At 38.3% G+C, this 25,702-nt stretch overlaps 1 protein-coding gene across 1 annotated transcript; it reads left to right on the top strand.

The window, feature by feature from the left end:
* Positions 1-16,900: 16,900 nt before the first annotated feature.
* LOC142624159 (uncharacterized) lies at positions 16,901-24,876 on the top strand. Its single transcript, XM_075797678.1, has 10 exons — positions 16,901-16,972; positions 19,607-19,808; positions 20,040-20,087; positions 20,368-21,238; positions 21,972-22,067; positions 22,236-23,359; positions 23,438-23,703; positions 24,230-24,296; positions 24,418-24,468; positions 24,563-24,876. Exons 2-10 carry the CDS (start codon positions 19,620-19,622, stop codon positions 24,653-24,655), a joined length of 2,805 nt encoding a protein of 934 aa, XP_075653793.1. The 5' UTR covers positions 16,901-16,972; positions 19,607-19,619; the 3' UTR covers positions 24,656-24,876.
* Positions 24,877-25,702: the final 826 nt, after the last annotated feature.

Below are 25,702 nucleotides of genomic sequence, written 5' to 3'. Positions count from 1 at the left end.
TTACATTACTCCTTTTGTTTCCAAGTACTTGCAATCTTTAGTTTGTCATTTCATCCTCATACACTTCTAACTCGGGTTTCAAGCCCACACTCTACAAATTCATATTGTTTAAGGCTCATTGGACCCGAGCCCATAATCGTTCTTGGGTCCAGTGCAATTGTGCACTTACAATTGGCGCCGTCTGTGGGAATCTAGTCTAGAAGTAGTAGGGATATTATGGCAGGCTTAGGCTCTCATCATGCGAGTCACAAGGATCACAACCGGAAGATCATTTCGAACGTCTTGAACAACGTAGGGATCGTGAGGGAAGCGTCCATACGGAATATCCAGGGCTAGCCATACTCGTGGAGGGGGTAGCACTACCCACGATGAGGGTTCTAAATCCATGCGTAAAGAAATCAATCGTTTAAAGAAGAAGTTACGCCGTGCTAAACGTAAGGTTTCCCCGTCCTCGTCTAGTTCTTCCTCGGCAGAAGGATAGGAGAGTTGGCTACAGTTCGAGGTCATATTCCCCCACCGCGCAACATCCTCTCGGTGAGGAGAACGACCGGCCAACCCGCGTACGTAAGAAGCTTCGTTCTAGGGGCTTAGGCAACGATACCATGAGTAGGGCGTTGCACCAACTCTCTAAGTCTCCGTTTTCACGGAGGATTGAGAGGGGGAGGCTTCCCAGGAGGTTCACCCAGCCCACCTTTACCATCTATAATAGCCGGACCGATCCGGTGGAACACGTGAGTCACTTCAACCAAAGGATGGCAGTGCACTCTCATAACGAGACTTTGATGTGTAAAGTCTTCCCCTCCACTTGGGACTCCGTGGCTATGAGATGGTTTAACGGTCTCAAATCGGGGTCTCGTAGGCTCGTTTGGGGAACTAACTAGGGCATTTGCTTCGCGGTTCATTACTTGTAGCAGAGTCCCTCGGCCATTGGACTCGTTGCTATCCATGGTCATGAAGGAAGGGGAGACACTAAAAGCATACTCCGACAGATACTGGGAGATGTTTAATGAAATAGACGGCGACTTTGATGAGGTGGCGCTTAATACCTTCAAGGTGGGCCTCCCTACTGATCACGACCTACGAAAGTCTTTGACGAAAAAGCCCGTCCGCAGCGTACGCCGTCTTATGGATCGTATTGATGAATATAAAAGGGTGGAGGAAGATCAGCAGCAGGGAAAAGGAAAGGAGAAGGTTATCCCGCAGGAGAGAAGGGATTTCAGGTCGGACAGATACCACAACAACAAGCCAAGAAGGGATTACTTCGGACAATCCGGCTCGACAGTACCCCAGGCTGTAAATACTGTGTTCCGAGAACCAGTGCATCAGTTGTTAGAAAAAGTTCGTAAAGAGCCCTTCTTCAGATGGCCTGGCAAAATGGCAGGTGACCCTGCGAGAAGAAATCAAAACCTTTTCTGTCAGTACCATCAGGATGTGGGCCACACTACCGAGAAATGTCGGACCCTGTGGAACCATTTAGAACAGCTCGTCAGTGAGGGAAAGTTAAAACAGCACTTGTGTCAGCCCACTGGGCAGGTCAGTCAAGTTGGTTCAAACAACCAGAGGAATAGTTCATCTCGGCCAGCATTGGGGACGATTAATGTTATCTTCGCTGCACCTGGTAGGACCGGCTCAGGTCCCACTAGGGTTATGGCGGTTTCCCATTCGCAAAGCCGAGGATGTGGGTAGCAGGCCGAAGAGATTAAAGAGCACTTTACCTCGTCTTGGGTTTCACCGAGGAGGATAAAGTAGGGACTATCCAGCTCCATGACGATGCTCTTGTGGTTACCCTCAGGATAGGGAATTATGATGTGAGAAGGGTGATGATAGATCAAGGCAGCGGTGCAGATATTATGTACCCTGATCTATTTAAAGGGTTAAGGTTGGAATTGGAAGATTTAACTCCTTATGACTCCCCACTTATAAGCTTTGAGGGAAGGGCCGTTGTGCCGAAGGGGCAGATCCGTTTACCCGTTCAATCCGGCTCAGAAACGGTTGAGGTAGATTTCATTGTGGTTGATGCGTACTCTCCATATACAGCCATCCTCGCCAGGCCATGGCTGCACGCTTTGGGAGCTGTCTCTTCTACCTTACATGTTAAAGTAAAATTCCCCTCGGGGGAGCATGTTGAGGAGATCCTCGGCAGCCAGGTAGTTGCTAGGCAATACATATCGGCTGCGGTGCTTCGTCAGTCACGAATTGAGTCATCAACCTTGCCCATCCAGGAGTCATAGCAATTAACAGCTCCGGAGGCACCTAGAGCGATGATAGAGGATGAGGCTGTTTGTGAGGAGTTAGAGAAGTTTGTAATAACCGATGATCCAGAGAGGTTCTTCCAAGTTGGCATACGATTGCCACACTAAGAGAAGATGGAGTTGTTGAAATTTCTGAAGGATAATCTAGATGTCTTTGCATGGGACCCCTATGAGGCTCCAGGGGTAGATCCGAACTTTATTTGTCATCATTTAAACGTCAATCCGGCCATTGTTCCGAGGAGGCAGCCACCTCGGCGATCTTCCCGAGAACATTCTGAGGCTGTGAAGGAAGAGGTTCTTAAACTCAAAAGGGCGGGGGCTATCAAAGAAGTTTTCTACCCTGAATGGTTGGCTCATACTGTTGTCGTTAAGAAGAAGAACGGCAAGTGGAGAGTGTGTGTAGACTTTACTGATCTGAACAAAGCCTGTCCTAAAGATTCATTCCCAATGCCACGGATTGATCAACTGGTAGATGCTACTGTCGGACATCCTCGGATGAGTTTTTTGGATGCCTTCCAGGGTTACCACCAAATTCCCTTGGCGTTAGAAGATCAGAGAAGATCGCTTTCATTACACCAACCGGAACTATCATTATAAGGTTATGTCATTCGGGTTAAAAAATGCGGGGGCTACTTACCAAAGAATGATGACCCGAATGTTTGAGCAGAATCGGGGAAAAACATAGAAGTATACGTGGATGATATGGTGGTGAAGAGTAAGACGGTACCTTCGCACATGACAGATTTGGCCGACACCTTCCAGATGCTGAGGAAGTATAAGTTGCGCCTTAACGCCGCCAAGTGTTCTTTTGGCGTGGGATCTGGAAAGTTCCTAGGATATATGATCACTCATAGGGGCATAGAGGTGAACCCGGTGCGGTGTTAAGGCCGTTCGAATTTGCAGCCGCCTCGGAACCCAAAGGAGATTCGAAATTGACCGGAATGATTGCCGCGTTGAATAGATTTATTTTTCGGTCGGTGACCGGTGCCGTCCTTTCTTTCGGTTGTTGAACAAGTGGAAAGGATTTCAATGGACCGAGGATTGTGAGTCGCCTTTCCAACGGCTTAAGCAATATCTTTCTCGGCCACCCATTTTATCTCGCCCTGAGGTGGACGAGGTTTTATTTGCTTATCTGGCCGTGGCTATTCATGCGGTGAGTCTAGTTCTTATAAGGAATGAAAATGGAGTGCAGAGGCCGATCTACTACGTTAGTAAGTCCTTGAATGAGGCCGAGGTGCGCTATCTGCCCTTGGAAAAAGCGCTTCTGGCAGTAGTCCACGCCACGCGTAAACTCCCTCACTATTTCCAGTCTCATACTGTGGTTGTTTTGACCCGCTTGCCTCTCAAGGCCGTGTTGCGCAAAGGCCGATTATTCCGCAGAGTGGCAAAGTGGGGAACTATTTTGGGAGCCTTTGATGTTAAATATAAGCCTCGCACCTCGGTGAAAGGTCAGGTCCTCGCTGATTTGGTGGCAGAGTTTGCTGAACCATTGTTAGAAGAAACTTCAAAGGAAGCACACATGGGTGAAAAATCAGTTGGTGTGATCACAGCCGTATCGCCCTCGGCTTGGAAAGTCTATGTGGATGGGGCTGCTAATCATAAAGGGTCTGGCGTTGGACTTGTTCTAATGTCCCCTGAAGGAATTGTCTTTAAAAAATCTTTGAGATTGGCCTTCTCGGCTACTAATAATGAGGCCGAGTATGAAGCGGTCTTGGTAGGCATGCAAATGGTACGTAAGATGGGTGGCAAGGAAATCCATTTGTTCTCGGACTCTCAGTTAGTAGTCGGCCAAGTCATGGGTACCATGGAAGCTAGAGATTCCAGAATGCAGGAATATTTGGCCCAGGTCAAGCGTCAGCAAGCTGAATTCGACTCCTTTGCCTTAGCTCATGTCTCTAGGAGTGGAAATACTCATGCAGATTCTTTGGCTACGTTGGCAACATCCTCGGCTCAAGGTCTACCAAGGGTTATTCTCGTTGAGGATTTGGTAGGACCTTCTCTTGTAGCTGCTAACGCACCTCGCGTCCATCTAATAAGGCCTGGTCCTAGTTGGATGGATTCGATCATATCTTTTCTAAAAAATGACATCCTTCCCGAAGACAAAGTTGAAGCAGAAAAGGTACGTCGAAAGGCGCCGCGTTTCTGGTTGTCCGAGGACCAGAAGCTATACAAACGATCATTTTCAGGACCGTATTTGTTGTGTGTACACCCTGAATCAACAGAATCATTACTGGAGGAATTGCATGAAGGAATTTGTGGGAGTCACACTGGGGGAAGGTCCTTAGCTCATAGAGCCCTTACTCAGGGTTATTGGTGGCCCAATATGCAGAGGGAGGCTCAGGACTATGCCAGAAAGTGTGATCAATGTCAGAGATTCGCCCCTAATATCCACCAACCTGGAGGGGTTCTTAACCCTCTGTCTAGTCCTTGGCCTTTCGCACAATGGGGCCTGGACATTGTCGGGCCATTTCCGAGAGCTGCTGGCAACAAAAGATGGTTGCTCGTGGGAACAGACTATTTCACTAAATGGGTTGAAGCTGAGCCGTTAGCCAATATCCGAGATGTTGATTCCAAGAAATTTATATGGAAAAATATTGTTACTAGATTTGGTATACCGCACACACTTGTCTCAGACAACGGCGTTCAATTTGACAGCAACGCCTTTAGGCAATATTGTGGTGACATGGGTATCACAAATAGATATTCTACCCCAGCTTATCCTCGAGGGAATGGGCAGGCCGAGGCCGTTAACAAGGTCATAGTCAATGGGCTCAAGAAGAGGTTGGATGATGCGAAAGGCAGATGGGTAGAAGAGCTCCCTCATGTTCTGTGGACATATCGGACCACACCGCGCAGGTCCACTGGAGAAACACCATTTTCTATGACTTATGGAGCCGAGGCGGTGATACCACTAGAATCTGGTTTTCCTACTCTAAAGACAAGTTCTTTTAGCCCCGAGAATAACCAGGAACTTTTGGAGAAAGATCTTGATTTACTTGAGGAACGGCGTGAGGCAGCTATGGTCCAATTGGCTTATTATCAGCAGAAGCTAAAACGAGGATATGATGCCCACGTGAAGCTAAGGCCACTTGCACCTGGTGATCTTGTATTAAGGAAAGTTGTAGGCACTTCTAAGAACCCAGCATGGGGTAAACTAGGACCTAACTGGGAAGGCCCCTATCGTATTGTTTCAATAGCAGGCATAGGGTCGTATAGGCTAGCTGACCTAGATGAACGAGTTGTACCACGTCCATGGAATGTAAATAATCTTAGAAGGTATTATTATTAATCAAATAAGCTTTTGTCAATTAATATTTCAAAGTTATGGCTAGCTCTTATATTTGAAGTTACAATTTTTAAGAATCAAACAGAAACTTGGTTAAGTGCAGTCCTCGGGCCATAAACCTTGTGGAAATTGATGTCTTTTCATTTGTTAAACAGAACCTTAGTTATGCCGGGTCTTCGGACCTCCTACTTTGGGAAAATTAACATTTGAAGTTACTGTTTTAAAGAATCAAACAGAAACTTGGTTAAGTGTAGTCCTCGGACCATAAACCTTGTGGAAATTGATGTCTTTTCATTTGTTAAACAGAACCTTAGTTATGCCGGGTCTTCGGACCTCCTACTTTGGGAAAATTAACATTTGAAGTTACTGTTTTAAAGAATCAAACAGAAACTTGGTTAAGTGTAGTCCTCGGACCATAAACCTTGTGGAAATTGATGTCTTTTCATTTGTTAAACAGAACATTAGTTATGCCGGGTCTTCGGACCTCCTACTTTGGGAAAATTAACATTTGAAGTTACTGTTTTAAAGAATCAAACAGAAATTTGGTTAAGTGTAGTCCTCGGACCACAAACCTTGTGGAAATTGATGTCTTTTCATTTACAGTTACAATTTTGAAGAATTAAACGAAAGATTGTTTAAGATTTATCTTCGGACTATGACTTTGATTAAACTTAACTTCTGATTGTGTTTGGATGTTAATACCTTACTGTTTATTAACTTGGATCTTAAGTTTTATATCTTTAAGTATTGAGTAAATTTGTGTAAGGAATGGTCCTCGGATCTTACATCCTACTAGAAACAGTGTTGTGCACTATAAGGGCTTAACCGTTATATGAAGTCCTCTTTCCTTTTTTAATCAAGGCATTGTTCAAACGTATTAACTATGTCACCTTGTATTAAATCTTTAGTAATATACGCATGATAATGTGGAAGTTATGATTGTGCAATCCTTGGAGTTAGATTTTTATACTCTGAGAAACTTTTGATATGACTTAATGGGAAACTTTTGTAATAAGTACAAAAAAAGAGTAAAGTAGAAACAGAGACAATCCAAGTGAAAAGTAAACGAAATCGTTCTTCATTAATCGATTGAGTATGCATTACATATAATTCAAAAAAAAAAAAAAAAAGAAAGGAAAAAGAGAAGCCCTAAGCTAAGTCCTAAGCTGTTGGAGGAGGATCTTGCTGAGAGGTACTAGTGCCCTCGGTCTTTCTCAACTCCAGCTCAAAAGGAGTCATAATCTGCTTTCCTTTATCCACTGTCGTCGTTGAAAGGACGATGGGTTCCACTGTTTGGCTCAAGTCCTTCTCTGCATCCACTCCTCCTTCCTTCTCTTTATTGGAACCAGAAGGTTCTGTAGGATCAGGAATTTGCTGTGGGACCATCGGATGTATGGCAGGAAGAGTTGTCTCAGGTGTAGGAGTAGCGAGCGGGAGCCTCTTCAATCTCCTGTATTTCTAGGGGAAGCCAAACGTTCTCGGACTTCCTCAAATCCGAAGATTGAGGAACTCCCGCTACGTTTAAAGCTTCCCCCATACTTGACGTATTCGCGGCAAAACGCCGCGCACTCCTCTGTCAGCTGCTCCTCGGTAGTGGCTACCCCTTCATCAAAACTCGCCTGCTTGGCAGCTTGAAGAGAGAGTTGGAAGGAACTGGCTTCTTCCTTCATCAGCGCCAACTGCTTCTTCAGATCCGAGCACTCCTTTTGAGCTTGGGAGAGCTCTTCATCTCTTGCATGAAGGAGCTTGCGCTGTCCTTCTATCTGGGTCTTCATGGTCTTCAAGTTTGACTCGACCCCATTCTTCTCTCTCCTCAACTCTGCTACCTCCGAGGTCAGCTTCTCGTTCTCAGCGAGGGCTGTGCCCAAAGACTTCTCAGTCTCCATCCTTACTTCGAGCTCAGTTCTGGCTATTTTTCGAGAGTCTTCAATAAACTTTTCAGCTACAAAGACCTCCTGAATAGCCTGTAACAAAGTATGATGGAGTTAGGAGTACCAAAAACAAACTTACTTACGAATATTGTTAAAAGGAGAAACACTTACCAGCGCTAAGTCTCTTTTTAGGGAGAGGAATAGTTGTGGCTGGCCCATTTTCTCCAAGGTCTCCATGTCCTTGGGCAGCAGAAGGGGACGTTCCAAGACCTCGGCCAGGTGGTGGGCATGGCCTTGTTGAACCGCCCTTATACTGGACTGACAGGAGATGGGAGCGCCGTCCAGCCTTAAATCGGGGGACCATGTGGTCGGTGCTCGGCGCACTACAGCCTCATTCCTGATTTCCCCGAGTTCAACTGAACGGGCTCTACCCTTGCCCTTGTCCAGCTTCTGCTGCTGGGCCGGTGGGAGTTGTTGGCGTGGTTTCTTGGGGTCTTTAGTAATCGTCCCCTCATTATCCCCCTTTCTCTTCTTCTTGGGGTCCTCGGCTGGCAATTTTGGCTCAGCTAGAGGAGGAGGAGGAGGTAAAGCTGGGGGAACTTGGGACGTTCCCGCTTTCTTCTTCTCTGCAACCTTAGCAGCCCTACTAGTGAGAAGACCCTCCATTCGTCCCATGTCTTCTTTAAATTCGTCCTCGGGAAGGGCAACTACAAGCCCTGCAATTCCAGAAGCCTCGGTGGTTTCTTCTTCCTCGTCGGAAAGTACCACAAACTGGTTCCCGCGAGGTCTCTCGGTGTCTTCGAGATGGAATTGATCTATCTCGTCGTCGAGTGTGTGTGAAGAAGACACCTGCTCTTCCGGAATGACAGTTGTTTGTGAGTGCACGGCAAGGGGAACTGCTGCTATCGCCCGGTTGTATAGAATGGTGTTAGGAGCGTCTGGGAGGTCACGGTCGTCCAAAAAATGGGGCCGAGCTACGTTTATCCTCTTTCGTCTTCGGTCGCCTGCAATAATGGCGTCCTCTATCTCCTGGAAGTCTTTGGAAAGGGGGGTGTACCCTAGAATAAGATGAGCAGCTCGGAGTTGCAGGTCTTCACTAACGAACACCTCGGAGCGAAGTACCCGGTTTAGATCTGCGACGTTACAGTGACTTAGACGAGGACGCACGTGTTGCTTATCTGCAAGAAAGACATCAAACAACAAACTTGGTCAGATTTATATAGAAGTTTAACAAATTTAAGCAAGTGTGAATACGCATTTCTATGTGTATGTGTTTAGAGAAGTTGAGTTGTGGGGAGATTAATCCTACGGCGTCGCACCTGGATCCCCCCACTCAACTGGGCAGTGGAAGCCGTCGTGCCAGTTCCCGGACACGATCAAGTAGTCGTCCTTCATGCCTTTGTTTGATTTGGGCAGACAGGAGATTAGTCTAACGGTGCTAGACCGAGATTTAATGTAATAACCTACCTTAGAAAGTTTATGGGACTCATATAGGAACACGACATCGTGCCATGTGAGATTTAAACCCATCTGCTCGTTTAGAGCATCTACACTACCTAGAACTCTAAAAACGTTTGGGAGGCATTGATCGGGACACAACCGATGGTTGCGGAGGTACTCCCTAGTTACAGGTTTCATTGGTATGGTCATCCCACCCTCTATAAAGGCTATCATAGGAATGATAACCTCTCCCTCTGTCCTAGAACCGGCCACGGCTGTTGCCGGGCAGTATTTTAACCCTACGTCGCTGGGAATACGGTATTTGGCTCTAAAGCCTTCCATCCCAGCGGCGGTATCAACTAGACACTCGAATTTTCCCATTACAGAAGGACTATAGACTAGACTTTAGAAGAGAGAGTGTTTGTAGTGATAGCCGAGGACAAATATCGAGGAGAAAGGGTTAAGAATAGGAGCAAGAACTTACAAGGTTGAAGGTGTGCAAATCTCCACGGTTTTCTGCAAAGTAAGGTATGATGGCTGATGGCTGATGTCTTGATGGGATTACCCCCTGAGGAATTAAATGAAGGCGCGGGTTCCCGAAGCGTCACGACGTGCGAAAAGGCGGCCTCGAAATTATGTCTGTCCCGCCTAGAATTTCGTGGAGTGATGAGAACCGTTGGATGCCCATCTCACCGTTGAACGTGGCAGAGAAAGAGTAACTTACAGTAATAAATGCGCGCGTTTTTGAAAATAAAACCGCCAAGTGTCATTTTCTGGGACGCGAAACGATTTCCACACGTGCTATCACTTATAAAGTGTGTAGAGGGGATCCTCGTCAGATCAAAACCCTATTTTTCTCCTCGGATGTCGAAAATTAGAGTTTTGAGGGGCTATTGTGTGGGGCAAAAGGATCCTGGTGGGAATGTGGGCCTTTTGGGCCTTGTTAGGAAAGGCCGACCTGACCCTGGGGTTAGAGATTGTTGGTGCTATGGGTCGGCCTATACGCCGAGGATCCGAGGATCCAGCCGAGGATGGTTTTCCCCTCGGACTGACATCAAAGAACCTGAGACTTCATGGTAAAGGTTAGGGAATGACACGGTCAAGACCAATGGTTAAAGGGAGAGAACCCTTGAATGTCCTAGAAGCGCCGATGTTGGAAGAATATCAAAGGTAAAGGCTGCTACCTCCACATTAAAGACCCTGCACCTACCACCCTGGCCGCATTAATGAGGAAGTGACACTTAAACAGTGGAAGGGAAACTTCTAGTTACTGTTCAAAGGCACTAAGAAAAGAAATATCTAGGCTAAGGGAGGAATTGGGGGCAACACGTGGATAAAGTATTAAAAAGAGGAGTATTTAAGGGGGGACCTAGGACAGAAACGGGACGGAACTTTTTGTAACCTAAAAAGAAAAAGAAAAAGAGAGAGATATAAGATAAGAACAGCTCTCGGCTTACGTCCGAGGAGGCCTATTTACATTACTCCTTTTTGTTTCCAAGTACTTGCAATCTTTAGTTTGTCATTTCATCCTCATACACTTCTAACCTGGGTTTCAAGCCCACACTCTACAAATTCATATTGTTTAAGGCTCATTGGACCTGAGCCCATAACTGTTCTTGGGTCCAGGTGCAATTGTGCACTTACAGTATTGATATAAAAAAGTTTATAAATATTTTTTTTCCCCTTGTTCTTCCCAAACTTGCTATATAATTTTTATCATTATAATTTATCATAAGCCTTATGTTTAGGCGTATAGCCTCTTGGGCAACCTTTTTTTGCTTCCCTCTTTGCCACATTATAATCTTCGTAGGTGGCATTGTCGCTGCATCTAGGTAGGTTTCTAGAGCTCTCTCTCTCTCTCTCTCTCTCTCTCTCTCATATAATTATTGCTTGAACCTTCTTATTCCGCTACCATGACTCCCAAAAAAAAAAGACTCCTTTCCCTTTGTCAATCGCTTTAGAATTTTCAAGTACGTCTTTAGCCTTCATTGCACATCTTTTCAAGATATTCATCTAAATAGAAAATTCTACTTGTCTACTCTAATCATTTTATCCTTAAACATGGCTCTTTTCACCCCCTTCTAAATCCACCACCTAATCATTAGCTTACTTTGTATGATACCTCATTTTTCCATCTTCTAACACAAATATCTAATATCACCATCTTATGTTGAGTGGTTACTCTCTCTCCTGGCATCGATTTACAATATTTACATCTACTGTTTACTTTTTAAGTAAGAAGACACCTATTTGGCTAATTTTTGTCTCACTTTTAGTGATTTTTATTATTTATTTTTTAGAAGAGTCTTACTTTTGGAGGTAAGTTAGTGTAATTCACTCTTTTCGAAACCGAATAATTGTTAATATAGAATCAGACATTATTGCAAAGTCTAGGATAGCATCTCCTAGTTAATTCCTCCATATCCTTGGCTTTCATGAACTTTCCAACTTGACCATTCAGGTCTCCCCAATAAAAATATTTTCCTCGTTTGGTAACCTTTGAATCAATTCATCCATGTCCTCTCTAAATTTTTGGATGATGGATTTGTCCAATCCTATTTGAGGACTGTAACAATAATTATGTTAATAGTTTATTCTCCTAAGGCAAGTTTTATTAACATATTTCTATCCTCCATTTTCTAACATCATCAACTTCTTTTTTTTAATACTTTTATATAATATTACCCTTATCTCGTTTCTATTTCTATCTTTTTTTACCATACCATAATATACACTATCTTGTATGTTCAATTTCATATGATAGTGTTACATGTTTAATGTGATTTGACCTTGACGGTTTTTTATTTTATTTTATTTTATAATTTGATAGTTATAATAATTAGGGAGGAGAATTTGAATTTTGATTCTCTTAATAAAGAAGAGCTAACTATGCCAAGTGAGGTACAAGACTCTTGTACCATAATATTAACTATTAAATACTTTAAAATTATCATTATATTTTCTTTCATTTACATTTGATTTTTAATTAAGGTATATAGACATTGACATACTTTTAAATAATTACTAAATATTACAAAAATCCTAATATTTTTACAATTGATTCTTAGCAATTTAAATGTTATTTGGGGATTTAATGCCAAAAGACTAGTAACTCAATTGGTTGGACTTTTGGTTTTTTCAATGGAAATATCCAGGGCTTATATCCTCCAATCCTATTGTAATTATCAAATTATATATAAAAAAATATTATAAGATGGTTTTGTTATGATTAATTATGACATTATTTGGTAGCTATAATATTTTATTCAATTTTATATGGATTAATTGATTGAACTTAAAATTAATATATGAATATTGTAGTTTTGGATTAATTTATTAATGTATTAATATATTTACATAGTATTTTAGAACTTCTAATTTAATCTAATGTATCCAAACTCTGGAGGGACTAGTATTTTACAACATTGTGTACAAGGATGGCTCTTGGCTTGTGCAAAATTGTAGTTGAAGTAGATTTTTTTATTTATTAATTTCTTGAAATATATATAATTGAATATTATTTAAAGTAAAGTATGCTAGCAGTTAGTTTATAAGTTACTTGATATTTTGGTAATAGAGTTTAATCCAATGTATGATAGTATATAGCCACTTGTCGCATAAAGAATATAAAAAATTGGCATAACTATGATTTATAGGATCCGATTTTTTTTTGGGAAAAGGAATTGAAAATTTCATTAATGAATACAAGCAAAATCAGAGTACATAGCTAGAGGGGAGAGTCCTCAATCCAGAAAACAGCATCATAAATATGCTTAGCATAACGGGCCAATGAGTGAGCTACCATATTAGCTTCTAATTTCCAACTTTTATTACATCGTTTATGATGTTTATGTCATAAATCTTAGAGTAAAATTACAGTCCTACAATATCATGTTTTCATTGTGAGGCTCGCTATTAAGTATACTAAAATTATTAAGATATTATTTGATAAAACATTAAATCTATCTAATGCTCCGTTTGTTTCAATGGAAAACCTTGTGTAAAGATAGTTTTCCTTGTTTTCTAGTGTTTGGTAGTATAAAAAAAGATAAGTTAACGGAAAACTATCTTTGGTCAACATAAAAAGTATGGCTTATTTTTAGAGATTGTTTTTCAATAAAATTTTTTGGAAAACAATTCTATCTCACAGCAAACTAAATAAAGGAAGTTAAAAGTTTATTTTTCAACTCATTTAAAGTTGCTACCAAACATTGGAAAATGAGATAATTTTATAGAAAATGTTTCTTAAAAAATGACTTATTTTCTAGAAAATATCATTGTTGAAACAAACAGAGCGACCACGGCTTTATTGGTTGTATTAGATATTAATTAATGCAATATCAACAATATTTTTTTTTCAATGACAATTAAATTCAATCATATACTTTATTGGTTAATATAACCATATGTTTGAATTTCATTAAAAAAAACTGAACACGTAAGAAATTTCATTAAAAAAAGAAAAGAAAAACAGCTAAGGAATTAATATTAAAGTTTTGTCCTAAGATAAATTCTTTGAATCAACCAAGGAGAATGTATTGATTGTTACCTATCAAGAACTTATGGCAGGAGTTTTGGAACTTAGTTGGCAGTTGCCTATTAAGTAACATTTATTTTCGTTACTGTGCTATGGCGCTATTGAGTCATTGTTCACAGTTACTCATATACTTATATTTTCCTTAAAAAAAGAAAAAGAAAAAAACCTAATATACTTATATTTATTTATATATTTTGGGGTAAGCTTGTGGATCTCTACAAAAAAAGAAATCCACGAGAATACCACAAAAAAAAAAAAAACAGTGTCATGTATATGTTTGGGAATAAACTTCCAAATATCATTTTCTAAGTTTTTAGAAAATGCTTGTTAGTACATTAAACTAATATTCAAGGTTTTAATTTTAATTTCCCAAATTGAAAAACCAAAATCATTGGTTTTTGTTTTTGTTTTTTTTTCAAACATTAGAAAACTTTTTTTTTTATAATAAATTGAGTTTGAAACCAATTTTCAACTCACAATTTTGACATCATTTGTGTTTAGCAACTATTTTTGAAAATGAGTTTTCAGGAACAGAAAAAAAAAGTTGTTTGAATGATATTTTCATTTTCGTTGGTTTTTTTTTTTTGTCATAACTAAATGGTCACCTTGATAAAAATCTCTCTCCCTTATCTCTTTTCCTTCCCTTCACGCTTTCTTTCTCCCATTTCAAAAAATAGCCTAAGACATTTTTTCAATTTTTATGATTGCACAATAAAATGAGAATCTATTTTTCTTAAAACAAAAGGCCAAAAAATAAAAATAAAACCCTTAAAAATATTTTCACCGTGTGGGACCTATGATTTTTTGGATTTGAAAACATGACATGAATTGGGTTCAGTGTCTTACTGCACTAAATCCATTCAGATGATGACACATGTCTTTTAGTTGACACTTGGTATCATCTGGATGGGTCCATTACAACTAAACACTAGACCCAATATTCTAGCTTAATCTAAGTGTATATATGTGTGAAGCTCCCTTCTGGAGACTTAAATCTCGGCTCTTGCCCCAAGGGTGTGCAGTGGTGACCCAATCCTTACCCTTAAAAACAAAAACAAGTTTCAAATCTAATGACCAAACATGATCTAAAATGTCTAATTTCAAAGTTTCTCTTTTTACCTCATTCCCCATACCAACTCCTCAAAAATGAAAACAAGCCTGGCCATGCCACGTTATTGGATCATTGTCAATCCTTAAGAATGTGAAGCTTCATTAGAATAATACATAAATTAGAAAAAAAAAATTAAGATTTGTTCTCAATAAATGAATGTAAAATAACTCTTATAACATTATATAGTTAAAAATATAATTTAACAATAATGTTATATACACAAAGAAATTTTAAATTTTTTTAACAATATCACTTTTATTGTATACCAGTTGTGGGGAGTAAAAGACCCTGATGGAGATATGGGCCTTTGGGCCGTGCTAAAGAAGGCCGACCTGCTCTTGAGTTTAGAACTTGTTAGTACTACGGGTCGGCCCATGCGCCGAGGATCCGATGATCCAGCCGAGGGTGAATTTCTCTTCGGACGGACACCGAAGAACCTGGGACTTCATGATAAACGTTAGGCAATGACATGGTTAAAACCAGTGGATAAAAGGGGTAAACCCTTGAATGTCCTGGAAGCACCGATGTAAGAGAAACACCAAGGATAAAAGCTGTCACCTCCACATTAAAGACCCTGCACCTACCACCCTGGCCGCATTAATGGGGAAGTGACACCTGAACAGTGGAAGGGAAACTTCTGGTTACTATTCAAAAGGCACTGAGAAAAGAAATATCTAGGCTAAGGGGGAGTTGGGGCCACACGTGTGCAAAGTATCAAAAAGAGTAGTATTTAAGGAGCAACTTAGAACAGAAATGGGAATCCCTTCTTTGTAACCTAAAGGAAAGAGAAAAAGAGAGAGAGAAATAATATAAGAACAGTTCTCGGCTTACGTCCGAGCAGGTTGACTTACAGTTTTCCTTGTTGTTTTCAAGTGTTTATAATTTTTGGCTTGTCATTTAATCCTCAAACACTTCTAACCTGGGTTTCAAGCCCACACTCTACAAATTACATTGTTTAAGGCTCATTGGGCCTGAGCCCGTAACTGTTCTTGGGGCCAGGTGCAATTGTGCACTTACACCAGTTATCATCTATCAATTTGTGTTAGTAATAAAAAAAATCTGGGGTTTAATTCCTGCCTACACCAAAAATTGATTGTCAATACCTAAGAATGTGAAGCTTCATTATAATAACACATAAATTAGAAAAAAAAATTAAAATTTGTTCTCAATAAATGAATGTAAAATAACTCTTATAACATTATATAGTTAAAAATATAATTTAACAATAATGTTATATACACAAAGAAATTTTAAATTTTTTTAACAATATCACTTTTATTGTATACCAATTATCATCTGTCAATTTGTGTTAGTGACAAAGAGATATGGGGTTTAATCTCCATCTACATCAAAAATTGATTAGTGTCTTGGTCTGATGACAAAGAGTGTTTATCAAGAGCGGACGTTATAAGTTGAAATTTTCTCAAAAAAAAAAATTGTGTTAATGAAAAAAATTATGAATTTGGTTGTGTATCTGGACTTATTAATTAATAAAAGAACAAATAATTCTTTTAACTCATAAAACTTGCTAAACAAAGCAAACATGAAGAACCTAAAGATAGCCGAAATACTTGAGAACACATAAAGGACCCATTAGCCCTTGAGAACAACCAAATAACCCATGGAATCCTGCTGAAAATTGAATCCATTAACTAAAACAAACATGAAGAACGAAGAGAGTGATCTTAGTTGGCTGGAAGGAGAGAGCGAGAGAGATGAGAGACCGAATGGAGAGAAATGAAAGCAACTATGTTTTTAGCTCTTCAATGAAGTCTATTCCCCCAAAAAGAACTACTCCATTAGTTCTCATTAGTCCTTATTAAATGCAAGTCTAACTTGAGCGGGACAGATTCTAACTGTTTTCAACAATATAACGAGTGTATTTGTTTTCATTGAAAATAAAAGGCAACAAAAAATGTGTATTCATTTTTTTTAATATTAAAAATGAAAACTGAATAGAAATGGCAAAATTAAATTAATTTTTTAATGGTGGTCCAACAAAAAACTACTAAAAAATAATACAAAATACTTTTTTTTTTCTCTCAAACCAAACACCCTCTAAACATAAACATAAACTTTCATCTAATTGATGAGCCAAGTCAATCAGTTAAAGAGTCAAAGTAGACCATATAAAAATTAAAAAATTAAAAGATATCCAAAAAATAAAAGAGTGAGACAAAACTGAAACTGAGCCAATGGGGTTTTCATAAATAAAAATAAAAAATAAAAAATAAAAAATAAAAAGAAAAGAAAAAGAAACCGAGGCTATGGGTAATTTAGACATTTTGACACTAGTCCTTGGCCCTTGGTCTGACTGAGAGCCAATGGGACATTCACGTTGCTGGTTAAGTGGCAAAACAAAAACCAATAACAAAACTGAAGAAGCTGATGAGTTGTTCCACTTCCACACCTCTCTGAATTCTGATCATAGCTCAAGCAACAAAGAAACAAAGAAACCCCATCTGTGTTTCAAAGGTTTTATTCTAATCCCTGAATCTCATGCATCTTCCTTCTCTCTTTCTCTACATATGAATTGCATGTTTACAAACAAAACTGCAAAAGGGTATGTTTAAGCAATATATCTCAAAGCCTGCATTTTGAGGATTTCTTTCTTTCGATATCTTAGAAAATCAAAGTTTTTTATTTTTTATTTGTTGAAATGTTAAACAAAGGTGCTCGTAACTTTCGGGACAATTATTATGTTTTGTTAAAAAAAAAAAATATTAATGTAGATTCTGGGAAAAGTTGTCAACTTTCTTTCACCACCTAATAGATCTTTCACCTTGAATACTGGGATATTAAAAAAATATTAAATTTTGTCCTTTTTTTTCTTTAACTCTTGCTTTGTTTCTTAAAGATTCATTTTTTTAAAAATATATTTAATACTTTATTATCTTCTTGAAAAAAATCTAGGAGCATAATCTTTTAGGGTATAACTTTGACATAAGTGAACAGTAGATCTAGAATAACTCTTTTGTTATCAAATGCGATTTTAAATAAAAACATATTTCTTGACTTTTACAAGTCCTCGAGATAGGAATTCTTTTGTGGTTATTTTGGTTGCTTGAAGCTTAAGAAATGAAAACCCAGGTGCTTTTTTTGTCTTATTATGTACCAAAAAATGGAATGTGTTTTTCTCTTTAACCAAACAAATCACAAGTCTTAACATACGTGAAAAACCCAGCATTTTATGTTTTATTATTTGGGTCTTTTTTGTGTGGGTGTCTTGTTTGATTGAAATTCTTAATGTTATCTGGGTTGTCAGCAGTGTACGTGGGATGGCTCTAGTGCCACGGTGAGAGATTTTGTGATGTTTGATAACTATTTTGCATTCACTCTTTTCTTTTTTGGTCCCCTTGAACGGGATTGAATTTGGCGCACCATATATATATATATATATATATATATATATTGTTACATTGTTTGCCCCTTTATTTATATTATTAGTTGATGAAATTTTTTTTGTTTTACTTCTTACTTGTGAAAATTTCATATCGGAATGTTCTGCATAGCATAAAAGCAAGTGGGTATTTTTTCAGATCTTTCTCTTTTTTATAGTACACATTGTTAGGGATTTGTGCATTTTACTTAACATGTTTGTTTAAACTGTTTATGAAGTATATGATGTGTTGGGATGTCCCGTAGGAATGAAGTGGGTCATAGTGTTTATGATTATGTTATTAAATGCCATGGAGACTTCATTTATTTAATTCAATGTTTGCTGTTAGTCCAAGATGGACACCCTTGATGCGATGGTCATTTCACAAGTATAAGTGCTTGTGGAGTGTGGGGGGTAAGGGCTGGGGTTCAAGTCTCCAAGAGGTAGCTTCACACACATATACACTTAGATTAGATTAGGTTAGAGTAGAATTCTATCTTGTATAAAAAAAAAAAAAAAAGATGGACATATTAAAAGTTTTCTCGAAGATATTGATATTTACCCGTTGATTAAATTTAAGAGTTCGATTAACAAGTGCCTGAAGGCAATTGTTAATGTTGAATTTTTTTTTATAATCAATCAGTAATTTTTTTTTTTCGAGGAGTCGCACACGAGTTAGTTAAAGAATTATTTGTTTATATGCTTTTCTTGTTTCGCAATTCAGTGAGACTCATTATTTCCTCCTTAACGGATGCATGAATGCACCCGTTAATAAAATCCTAAATTTAAAAATGCCTGTTTTGTCACTTTTTTGGTTCTTTTTAAACAACTTAAATGATGTTTTTTAACAACTTGGTTGAGGCCAGTGACTGTTGTAGCATCTGTGGTCATTGAGTTACTATTTGATCTAATTAAAAAAAAAAAAAAAAACCTAGTTGATCTATTTTCAAAGGTATTTAGCTTTACAAATTATTTATTTAAGATGAGTTTGGACATTCTGTTTTATGAACAGTTTAATGGTCTTTTACGTAGCATTTGAATTGAGTCCATATTCTTCCCTGACGTTTGATCTGGTTTCTCTTTTGTATTTTCCATCATTATGTGATTACATTTTCATGTAGCTGCCAATGAGCTATAGCTCAATTGGCACTTCTTTCTTCCATAATAATGGGATGGACAGTGAGTTTGTGGGTTCAGGACCCACTAAGCGTGTGTGTAACTTACTAATAATAAATAATAATAAAAAGAAAAAGAAAAAGAAAACTCATGTAGCCAACTCCTTTTTTTAAGAAGCAGCACTTTTCCTGCTAGGGGCTGGTGTTGTGCGCTAAGATGGCATGCAAAATTACATGGATATACTTTAATTATGTTGGGGGTTTTCAAATTTGCTCTTTGTGTGTTGCTGTATCTGTATTGGATTTTAACATTCTTGGGACATATATTTTGAACTTTAAAGGCCTTTCATTCTGCTATATTCAATTATGCTTGGGTGTTCAAATTTTCTCTGTGTTTCTATATTTGTTTTGAATTTTAACATTATTGGGACATACATTTTGAATGCTTTTCCTTATGCTTTCATTATGGGGTTGATATATGCTGCATACCCTCTTTTCTCTGATGTATGCATTCATTGGTGATTCTATCGTTCATTTGTAATTGTCACTTATTCTGGTATTTGTGGGAGTATAGTAACTGTCTCTTTGTTTGGGATCATATTGTAATGAGTAAAGATCAAATTTAGTGATGCCTCCAAAGCGAAAAGTAACAGTTGCCTGCAAGGCAATGAAAAGTATTGGCTTCCCTGAAAATGAAGTCAAACCAGTGCTGAATCGACTTCTTGAATCGTCTGATTATAACTGGGGATATATTGAAAACGATGAATATAGAGCCTTGATTGAAGCCCTATTGCAGAAGAAGCAAGAACAAGAAAAGGTGAACCTTATTGGTTTATATTACATCTTCTGTTCAGTTTGTTGTGCTAAATCAAATGTTTTAATTTATTTATTCATGTTATTGCCCCCGTTTACTGTGTAGTGGAAGAAGAACTATGAGAATACTGAATTTTTTTCCCGTTTTACTTAACTTCTTTTTTTTATATGTGATAATTGTTGTTTGTACCCTAAACTCTTCCCTCTTTGTTTGCTTATTGATGCCTTTTGACAGAGTGTGGAATTTAAGAAGAAAGAAGCTTGCTCAAACGAGAAAACAAAGGTGTATATCTTGCCTTAGCAAACGTATCTGTTCTTTATACCAGCATGTATTTATATCAAAATGTATTTTGTCATAAGGTTTCATGTTATTTAGCAATGTTATTCAGTATACTGAATAAAATATCTATGAAAAAGTAATGTTAGTACTTATTCATATCTTTTTTTTTATACAACTTATTCATATCTTTTTTAAACTTATTTGTTTATTGATGAATTTGCAGTCACCAATAAGAAAGGCATATAAGGATGATAAAATAAAATTATCTTTAATCTCTGAACAGGGTTCTGAGCCTGAAGACTTTGAACCTATAGGGAAGAGATTGCGCCGAAGACACCAGGAAGAACGGGCTTTGGTCGCTGTGGATTGTTCAGAGCCTGAAGACTCTGAACCTCTAGTGAAGAGATTGCATCAAAGACACCAGGAAGAAGGGGCTTTGGTCGCTGTGGATTGTTCAGAGCCTGAAGACTCTGAACTGCTAGTGAAGAGATTGCATCAAAGACACCAGGAAGAAAGGGCTTTGGTCCCCGTTAAAACCTCCAATTCGCAGCTGGTGATAACTCCATCTAAAAGGGGATATCAGGATATAAATGAAGTCTCTTCAGGCTCTCAAGATTGGTCGGAGCCTGAAGACTCAGAACCTCAATTGAAAAGATTGCGCCCAAAAAGGGCACTGCAAAGTCGGCCTGATGCTGAACTGATGCAAATTTGTGAAGAAGAAGAAGTAGAAGAGTCAACTCCACTGAAAGTTTGGATTGAGCAAACTAAGTCAAAGCCTGTCTCACCGCTGCAACATCTAAAAAATGAATCCAGGAAATGTAATTCATCTACAACTTCTCCAGTGCCTAAAGCAAAAGGGTCATCTCAACCAAATCTTTGCAACAATTGCACTGAGTCTGATTCTTTATCATTTCAAGAGAAAGGAAAGACATCAGTAACTCCTCAAGTTGCTCCAGGAGAGAGAAGGTTAACATCTGAGAGAGGAAATGGTATTAGGCCATTTGAAAAGCTGATGGTTGAGCCCTATTTGGATCATACCCCTCTAGAAAATGTGCTTGATATGTATCAAGAAATCAACTTTAATCTGCCCAGAGATGAGCCCCCCACTGATAACCATCTGCTAGACGAGGTTCCTCTTGCTATAATCCTTCCAGGTAATCCAATCTCTTGGTAGCTCAATAACAATTTCAACCATCAATGACAGGCTTTTTAAATATATGAAATGTATATCCACGGTTTTTAGTGGATGTAAAGATTCTGTAGACAGTTGACTTTGTACTGAAGCCTGCATCTAACTCTGCCACTTGGTCTGTATTCCTATGCTTAGGTAGCGCTGACTACTGAAATTTACCTGATAAAGTTCTCTTTAAGTGTTTTAGGCCATGTTTCACCTTTCTAAGGCAACAATAATTAGACCATATACAAATCTTGGTACTTAAGGCTTAAAATGGTTGTTCAATTCGATGGATTTTAAATGCTATCATTTTGATGGTATTTGTGGTTTAAATTCTGTATCTAAAAGAGGTTGAAATACTGACCTTTATTTGTATTCTAATTTTTATCCACGGGACCAATATATGTGTAATTTGTGTATGTATGTCTGATTGGTTTAAATTCTGTATTGAGAAGAGGTGGCAATACTGGCTTTGATTTGTATTCCAATTCTTTTCCATGGGGTAGTTCTGCGTGTGTGTGCATGTGTGTATTTATGTATATGTGGATATAGATATAGATTCTTGTTTAACATTGTGAGCCTTAAAGATTAAAATTAAGCTTCTTCTGGACCACCTCCCTGTTTATTTGTATTTTCTTTGATTGAATATTAAAACTCCTGGTTGATGCATTTCTGACTATACATATGTATTTTTTGGCTTACCCAATTTTTAGATATAGGAGGTTCTTCTTCATGCGGAAATGGTTCAAATGCCAAAGCAGATGTCTTAGAGGTCCTGGAATCTCAATCTTTAGACATGAATGAAAAAGGTTAGTGATTTTAGTTTATCACTTTGTGATATTGCTTTATATTTTTCTAGGTGATTGTTAGGGTCATAATTAACATCATTATCCTGCTACTGAATAGGTCTAACTTCCTTCCATTACCAGTAATTCTTGTTCAATATTAAATTCTGACTGCCTGTTGTTCTCTTGTAGCTCCAAGTGTAGATGGTCTTTCAAATGGAAAAAGTTCTGCGGCTAAAGAAGTCTTGCAGTTTGATATTACTTCATCTCCCAAGAGAGAGGTGAAACTTGCCCTGATTTGTAACTCTTCTGAGCGGTCTGATTTTCATATTCCAAGCTTGGATGCTGTTTTCAAGGTGGTAGAAGAAAATTTTCTTAAATTACATGGACTTACAGAATTCAACTTCTCTTTGTTGGAGCTGATGACAGAATTTTGTGAACGCTTCTGGGCAATGGGCACTGACTCTGCTGTTGATGAACATCTAAGGTCCACAAATATACTGGTATCCAAGATATCTGATGCACAAGGGGGTCATGATGGTAAAGATGGTCATGTAGGCAATTATTGCATTCCTTCAAGCCTTTCAAGTGGATCAGTCAGTGTTCAGAATCCGATTAAGGTAATGCCCCAAATTCCCAAACCTATAGCTCAAAGTGGTTTGGGTGGCCTTCATTGTGTTGCTGGTTTTGAGATTAAGGATATGGAGAACATTTGTGGTGAAAGTGAAAGGAGGTTAAAACTTCTTAAAGATCCACAATCTTCTAACTCAAACAATAGGGAGATTGTTCAGAAACACCATACACCATTCTCTATTGTGAATTACTGTGACTATGTTGATGACATAACCAGAGGGGAAGAAAAGGTAAAAATTCCATTGATGAAGGGCAGTGCCGAAGATCTGCCAGCCTTTAGATACATATCAAAGAATTTAGTTTATAGGAAAGGTTATGTGAATTTTGCACTTGCTCGTATATCGGATGAACATTGTTGCTCTAATTGTTTTGGGGATTGTCTATCATCACCTGTACCTTGTGCATGTGCTCGTGAAACGAAAGGTGACTTTGCTTACATGCCTGGGGGACTGTTGAAACAGAACTTTCTAGAAGAGTCTATCACTATAAATCGGAACCCTAAAAAACACCAGTACTTTTATTGTAAGAATTGTCCACTAGAAGGGTCTAAGAACAAGAAGAAATCTAATAGATGCAAGGGCCATTTACTGAGACGATTTATAAAAGAGTGTTGGTCTAAATGTGGATGCAACAAGTCGTGTGGAAACCGCGTTGTTCAGCGAGGCATTACAGCAAAATTGCAGGTTTGATTTCATTAGAATTTGAAAAATTAAATAATTTAAAATCTATTCACTAAGAAATTATTTACTTGTAAGTTTCAGGTGTTTTGGACCCCTGAAGGAAAGGGTTGGGGTCTTCGAACGCTTCAAGACCTGCCGAAAGCAGCTTTTGTTTGTGAGTATGTTGGGGAAATCGTTACCAACTCAGAACTGCATGAGAGGAACCTGCAGAACTCTGGTACTGAGAAGCATACTTACCCGGTGCTACTGGATGCAGATTGGGTTTCAGAGGGTGTTTTAAAAGATGAAGAGGCCCTTTGTTTGGATGCAACAGTGTATGGAAATGTTGCAAGATTTATCAATCACAGGTATTCATGTAATGTGTGTGATGTATATGTTATTTGTTTGCTTTTGATGTTGTTTTCTCTTGATATTATAATTTTAGTTAATGCCTTCTCCTTGCCATTTTTTATTGAAATTTATACCTTTGTTATAAAAGTGATTGCTTTACATACTGAATTATATCCATTGTTTTCTCTTGAAATTATAATTTTAGTTAATGCCTTCTCCTTGCCATTTTTTATTGAAATTTATACCTTTGTTATACAAGTGATTGCTTTACATACTGAATTATATCCATTGTAGAAGCAAATTATGTGACACCTAACTTAATTTGCTATCTCTTGTTTTTTGTTTGGTAAGACTTTTTTTTTACGTAATAAAAACTTTGTTAAAAATAAAAATGATATGTAATATCTATCTTTTCTCTGGTAAGATGGACCCTATATTTTTGTCTTGTGGATTTCTATGATTGTATTTATCATCTTCTTTTATAACATTTTGGATTATGAGGTAAAGGCAATTCACACTCTTATCTTACACTTTATTGATTAGATGCCATGATGCTACTTTGGTTGAGATCCCAGTCGAAGTGGAGACTCCAGATCATCACTACTATCATGTATGGGTTCTTGTTCTTTATATACACATATATAGAAATACAAACACTCACACACACATAACAATTGATTATTTTTTAGATAGGTAAAAATGATAACACTTAGGGTTTTTAAATCATGCAGCTTGCATTTTTTACAACAAGGAAGGTCGATGCTATGGAAGAGCTGACCTGGGTGAGGAGGCTCAACTTTTATAGGAGCATGTTTAATATTAAATTTCTTATGTGTTACGGTTAAACTTACCTGATGTGCATGCCACATTTCACAGGACTATGGCATTGACTTTAATGACTGTGATCATCCTGTGAAGGCTTTTCAATGCCTATGTGGAAGCCAACACTGTCGTGGATCAAATTGTTGAAAGTTGTTTGAAAGAGGTGGTATCAGCTTGATGTTGTCATCTTGTTTACAAATTGTTCTAATATCCCATACGATCTTGTTTTAATTGAACTGGGGATATTACACGTCTAGTGCTAAGTGAAGGGTAGGAAGGAGCCATCTATGTTGTAATTATAAAAAATCTAGTCTTAGTGCTGTGCAACCTGTTATATGACATCTTTAAAAATTCCCCCTTGTTTTTACTCAACTTCATTAGTCTTGGTGCTTGCACTGCTGCATGAGATTAAGATAGCCTCCAAATTACTTACTGTATGACATGACTATGAAATTTGATTGTCGTAGTTATTCAAGATTGAAGTTTCTTAAATGAGGCGTGGAAGTCATATTGGGGATGACAATGACATAGTGATTCTAACACTCGAAACTTCTTCAGTTTTATTTTAGCGTGTTATAACTAAATACATATCCTACAAACAGCATGAATAAAACTGGCCCAAAAAGTGGGGAACCGGCATGGTTGGTTGCAGTGCCACCTGATGAATTTATTATTTTTTTTTTTTCAAAAAGGTGTCTCATCATGGTTACTTCAGTGAAGGGGAATAGTTGCGGAATTATACATGCACGGAGAAATAGTCAGATTTTCAAAGAACTTTGAGACACCCATATCTTATGCATGTTAGCCTATAAATAAATAAAACAGGTCATGGCTGATGCGAACAGCTACTTCTCTAGAGCTACGTGAGTTTGAGCTACAATATATAATCGCAAGTATCAATAAATAGCTTTCTATAAGAGTATTTTATAATACAATCGAAATCGCAGCTTAATGTGTATCTGATAAGCAATAGCCAATAGGATCATAATCTGTTTATTAGCTTTGATTCTATAATATGAATTCGACTCTTCTTCCAAATTTTTTTTTTAATAAGTCCCCCTTTTCCTAACTATATTGCGGATTTTGAGCATCAAATTGAACATCAAATAACAACCCAATCTTGCACTTTGCATGGTTGGTTTACTCTGAACTCTCCCGTTGAACAATAGTTACTTAAGATAGAGGCTGTTCCCT

This window comes from Castanea sativa, chromosome 2 (assembly GCF_040712315.1).
Source record: "Castanea sativa cultivar Marrone di Chiusa Pesio chromosome 2, ASM4071231v1".
NCBI classification, from domain to species: domain Eukaryota; kingdom Viridiplantae; phylum Streptophyta; class Magnoliopsida; order Fagales; family Fagaceae; genus Castanea; species Castanea sativa.
Note: the sequence above shows the minus strand (reverse complement) of the source record. Positions and strands in the feature narration are given on the sequence as shown.